We start from the raw sequence: 6,000 nt of genomic DNA on the forward strand, positions 1-6,000 counted from the left end.
GTAATGCAGCCTGTTACCAATATATATAATGCTGCTAATGTAACGCTTGTTACACGTGCACTGCAGAACGGCATCAGGAAACACTAACCTCCGCAGTGTCAGACCAGTCCCCACTGTCGCTCTTCCACTTGATGATGCAGTGGCAATACTAAGGCAGGCGTTCTGTTGGCTGCAGCAGACAGTCTCTCACACGGCTGAGAGATCTCCCCAGCCGCGCGGAATTCACTGCAGCGTCTCTGCCCCCCGCCGCGCGCGCTCCGGGACTGCTCTGATTAAGTCCCGTAGCGGCGCTTTGCTAGTGTCTCCCCACACGCGCTGCATGATCCGGCTCTACTCCAGGATCGCTAGCGGCGCTTGTCAGAGGCTGTTTAGTATGGGAGATTAGTCATATCCTCCCCGGCGCGCTCTTCCAGCCCCGCTCAGTCTCTGCTCGCTGGTGACCGCTGCGCCGCTGTGGTGACCTAATTGATTATTTGACCGGGGGGAAAAATAAATAAAAACCTAACATGGGCCCTTTATCATACAACCAGTACTCACTGTGCCTGGATTAGAGAATCTCCTGTAGAGAGATGCAGATCCCTTCAATAGGGATCATTGTCTCTCCCATATTAAGCAGCCTTGTCCTCCTTTTGTTAGGTTGACGCAGCCCTTATTACAGATTTTTAGAGTTTTTAGTCAGGAGCTCAGAGCTCCATGTGCTGTACCTCCAGCACAATTTTCAAAACTGAGGGAGGAGCCGGCTGTGCAGACAATGCTAATTTTAGATTGTGCCACACCTCCGGTTGCAAGCTTCACACCCCTACTGTATAGGACTCCAGTGTCCTAGTGGATGAAAGAGAAATACAAAATACACTCAACAGAAATATGAGAAGGGGGACATAAGACACAAAAGACATAGACACATTAGGGTGGAAAAGCAGAATATAGAGAACACATCGCACTTGCCCATGGGCACAGCTAACATAGTAAAACGTGGACAATTTACAAGGCTCTTGCAGATTTCTGAGAACTGAAAACAGACAAATCAACAGGATCACTGTAAAAAGTAAAATGCCCTTGACTGTCTCGGTATTTACTCCACTTAACCCATCTCGTATGAATTGAGGAAGCCGATGAAGAGTATTCACATCCGGCAGTCTCAAACACAAAATGTGAGTTTTAGTAATAATGGTCTGTAAGCATGGTACCGACTGATTTCCATGGTTGCCCTATTGCAGCTTTAGTTGAAATCAAAATATGGCCGAGAATGTAGCTATCACAGCTTAGTAAATTAGGCTGAGTGTAGTGGAGCAGAGCAACAACAGGATCTTCAGAGAGATTTACATCTAGTACATCACATATAAAAGAGAACACCTCACTCCACAGCGACCTCAGGACCGGGCACTCCCAAAATATATGAAAAATAGTACCAATAGCCACAATTTCTCCAACATAGCTGGGACACAGAGGGCCATATAAGATGTTGCCGCCGTGGAGTGAAGTACGCTCTAGGAAGTAATTTGAAAAATATTTCAGAATGTTGTAAACATTTAGAAATTTGAAAGCACGATGAGGAGTCCCACTCCTCATCTTGAAGAACTCTGGAGAGGTCACGTTCCCACTTAATATGAGATAATAATTTACTCGTCCTATTCAAAAAAATTTCAGAGAGAAAACGCAAGAGTGTCCTGCTCCCTAGGGCACAAAATAAAGACTGGCTTGGAGGGGGGACATAGTAGGGGAGGAGCTAGCCACAGTGTTAGTTTTAAAGTACCATCTCCCAGTTACTGCCTACTATATCCCCATTGTGACTGCTCTCCAGTGTCCCCTAGTGGATTAAGAAGAAATATTGATACAATTTAGATATACCGCTCCTATGACTAGGGGACGACAATTTAACAGTTAAGACTTCAGGCAATGGAAAGGGAATAAACAAATTATCCGTATAAGTAGACAGCCAATGACGCAATTGTAAATATTTAAAGAAGTCCTGCTTTGGGGATATTAAATTGTAATTGCACCTGGGAGAAGGAGAGCAGACCATCTACACCAAAAATGTCCTTCAAGCTTGGTTTTCCCGCCTCAACCCAAGAGTCTAGTCTGAGATTAGGGATAAGGTTGGCTATAGTCATGATAGGAAGGTCAGCTGTCCACGAGGGGGTAGCTTGTGCAGGGAGCAGGAACAAATCAGTAAGCGCGAGTGCACCTAAGGAGGACCGTTCCTAAATAACCCAGGGTTTAGGGGAACGCATATCGAACCAGTCCCGAGCTTTGTTAAGGAGGCAGGCAGAATGGTAGCTATTGCAAGTGGCAGCTACATCTGGCCATAAATTGGCCACTGACGGGAAGCATGTAAGATAGCTTGAAAGGGAGCACTGAATAGTTGTGTACACATTTTGAAAGTCCAGACCAATATATGAGCTGGCTTAGGAACTGCAGGCTATAGAGTGTAAACAGCTTTATTATCCCCTCATAGAAACAGCTGTGACTGTTACCAGCAAGGAGGTCCCACAACACAAGTACAGGGGGGAGAACTGGAGGCAGCTTACCACTTAGAGGCACTCCCGGCAACATGTCAGTCATACAGGCTCAATTAGTGTAGCCAGAGCGATCCAACAGCTAGAACTCCAGACCTGTGGTATGCAGCCAAGTTGGCCGCCACAGCTCAGGAGGACCCCAGAGAGTGTTGGTCCTCCCGCAGCTCACAGTCCCATTGTTCCGCCTATCCAGGCTCAAGGCCGACCGCCCAAGGTGTGGAGAGAGGTCTGCCGCTGACAGGCGGACAAGCATACAATGCAGCAGCGGTGGCGATCTCAGCCACATCCGTCACAGAGCTCAGGGAGCGGGACCATGCCAGACTACAGCCCCCGGCCGCACACTAGAGGAAGGCCACAACCAGCAGGGAGGGATTGCTTCGTCCCCAGGCTCCACAGCACACTCCAACCCATGTGTGGGAGGCACCCGTAGTACTAGGAGCGTCAGGGAGGTAGGTGCTGGCAGGGAATGAGGGGAATTAGAGGGTTTGAGGAGGCTTAATGCCGGAGCTCTGGGAAAGTGCTGCCTGTCTCCTTCCTGTCCAGGCCTCGTCCCCCGGTAATGCAATTTTAAATTGTCCTAATGTAAATTGATCTACTAAAGCGACTTTAACGTGGTATACATACAGGTGTATAACTTTCTACTATACTGTATCTGTATTCTTTTGACTCTAGAGTGAGGGTGGGTAATAATCGGCACTCCAGCTGCTGTGGGACTACACACCCCAGCATGCCCTGCCACAATTTTGCTATCGGGTCATGCTGAAACTGGCAAGGCATGGAGCGGATGTGTAGTTCAGCAGCAGTTGGAGTTGGAGGGCCACTTATTGACCACCCCTGCTCTTGGCTGAGGGGAGAGTTGATCCATAAAACTTTTTTAAATAGTAGATGAATCATTATGCCACAATCTGAACTAATTAGTTTTCGGTACCCTGTTAGCAGCCTGTCTGGCACAGCCCTTTCTTTATACTGAATCTGTCCTAAAACTTCCTGCCTTACAGAGGTAAAGAAATTGGAGGAGCAGTATAACGGTATACACATTCCCAATGAAGACAGCATGGTGACCTACTACAAAATCCGCCAGCAACTGGCTAAACTTGGCAAAGAGATTGAAGATTACATCCACAAACCCAAGTACTGCCTTCCATTTTTGCAGCCAGGGCGGTTAGTTAAGGTAAGGCCATATTGAGCTGCTGCATTACATATGCTTGCACTTTATGGAACTACATTAAACATAAAGGAAAATCAATATATGTATAAGATTGAGAGCCTTAAATATGACACTGTAATACATTCCAGATCCGTGTGAGTATTGGATTTTTAGGCATCCTACTGCTAATTTTGTGGTTATTGCGTGTGAAGCCAGGAGAAAATACAGATTGATGCATAGACGGTCTCAAGTGTACCTCTAAATAAACTGCTGCAGACTTCAGTTTAGTTCCTGTGTATGTTAGTTTGTGGGTTGGGATTGAAGGCTATGGGAGGTATTCAATACCTGATGGATCCTTTCTGACGGAAAGGATCCGACAGGTCAGTCAGTATTCAGTGCCGGGCAAAACCCGACAGATTTGACTTTTTTTAGTCGGATTGACATTGTCGGAAAGGGGGCTAAAACCTGTCTGGTTTGGCCGCGCTTTCCGACAATACACGCGGATCGACTGCTGAAACCGCCGATCCGCGTACATTCAGACAGCTTTCCGACAAGTCGGGAATTCCCGATTTGACGGAAAAAACGGCCCCCTATTGAATAGGTCGGAAACCCCTTTTGACCTAAACCTGTCGGAAGCTGCCTTTCCGACAAGACTGGAGCTTCTAACATTTATTGAATACACCCCTGTCTGAGGATTGAATTCTAAAGAAGTTTGAAATACTTTTAATCAGACCTGGAAATCTCTGCGCCACCCTGTAGCTTTCTTTAGTAGTCTTTCACACAGGAAGTGTTGTGTGCAAACAGAAAATTGGTTCCCCTATCATACAGTTACATAAACCCAAATGACCAGGGAGGAATACATTTGGCTCTGCCTTTTTAATTCTTGCCCCTGTGGCAGACTAAAGCTGGCCATACACTGCACGGTAATTGTGCAAACCAGCCAACCAAATGATCTTCGTTCGGAGTGTTCCCCCTAGGCAAAATGAACAGTGCACTGTGACGTACCTGTTACATCATTGCAGTAATGCACCTTGCCCTTTTAGGGAGCGCTACTCTTTTATAAGATAATCTGTGCTGATCTGGACACCCCCCCTGAGCTCGACTATTACCACCCGCCTTCTTGCAGGCCCACTGCAGCAGATCACACTCGTAACCAGATCAAGTCCCTTGCGGCACAAGAGACTTGGCAGATAGAGCACAGAGGTCTGTTTCGAGCAGATGTTTCCACTCTGGACGGCAGCATAGACACTCTTGACCACATTGAAGGGGCATATGGTGTGGTCTTAAGAGCATTAAAGGGTTATTTGAGGGGTTGAACAGTTGAAGCGACGTATAGTGTCCAACATTTTGTACATCAGAATTAAAATGTGCCCTGCGTAGTGATAAGTAACCTGCCCAAACAAAAAGTCTAGACTCAGTGAACTCTAGTTAGGTACTTGAGCGATCGTTCTCTGGCTAAAAAAAAAAACAGTCTGGATCATTTGGTTGGTTTATACACCTGTCTGATACACCCAGCTGTCATTCAGCCAACTGCAGGCTGTGACTGGAGATTGCTTCCATGCATTGCGTAGTGTATGGCGGTGCCCCGATTATCCGACAGTGGCTCCTGCCCTCTTCCCTGCAGTGTATAGCCAGCTCAAGGGTTCTTCCAGACACTCTCGCTGCTTATTAATTTAGAAAGCGTTCTCAAGAACTTTAATAAAAATAACATAAGCTTTATGATAGAAATCTAGGATCTTATTAATACACTATGTGCAATTATACTGTAATGAGAGCTGCTTACAGTCAGGCGTGGATTATAGCTGATAAAATGTATTTCTCTTACGTCCTAGAGGATGCTGGGGACTCCGTAAGGACCATGGGGTATAGACGGGCTCCGCAGGAGACATGGGCACTCTAAGACTTTAGATGGGTGTGAACTGGCTCCTCCCTCTATGCCCCTCCTCCAGACCTCCGTTAGATCCTGTGCCCAGAGGAGACTGGATGCACTACATGGGAGCTCTACTGAGTTTCTCTGAAAAGACTTTTGTTAGGTTTTTTATTTTCAGGGAGCACTGCTGGCAACAGGCTCCCTGCATCGTGGGAGTGAGGGGAGAGAAGCAGACCCACTTTCCTGGACTGATGGGCTCTGCTTCTTAGGCTACTGGACACCATTAGCTCCAGAGGGTCGGAACACAGGTGTCGTCCTTGCTGTTCGTCCCTGAGCCGCGCCGCCGTCCTCCTCACAGAGCCGGAAGATTGAAGCCGGGTAAGTATAGGAAGCAAGAAGACTTCAAAGGCGGCAGAAGACTTCAGATCTTCATGAGGTACCACGCAGCGGTCGCGCTGCGTGCCAAT

At 47.2% G+C, this 6,000-nt stretch overlaps 1 protein-coding gene across 1 annotated transcript in view; it reads left to right on the forward strand.

Moving 5' to 3' along the window:
* The window catches only part of MTREX (Mtr4 exosome RNA helicase), a 176,870-nt gene that overhangs the window by 82,609 nt on the left and 88,261 nt on the right, over window positions 1-6,000 (forward strand). Inside the window, exon 17 of the mRNA XM_063962194.1 lies at window positions 3,515-3,687. Coding sequence (XP_063818264.1) covers window positions 3,515-3,687 — 173 coding nt within the window. The remainder of the gene's footprint in view (window positions 1-3,514; window positions 3,688-6,000) is intronic.

Source organism: Pseudophryne corroboree, chromosome 1 (assembly GCF_028390025.1).
Source record: "Pseudophryne corroboree isolate aPseCor3 chromosome 1, aPseCor3.hap2, whole genome shotgun sequence".
Taxonomy (NCBI): domain Eukaryota; kingdom Metazoa; phylum Chordata; class Amphibia; order Anura; family Myobatrachidae; genus Pseudophryne; species Pseudophryne corroboree.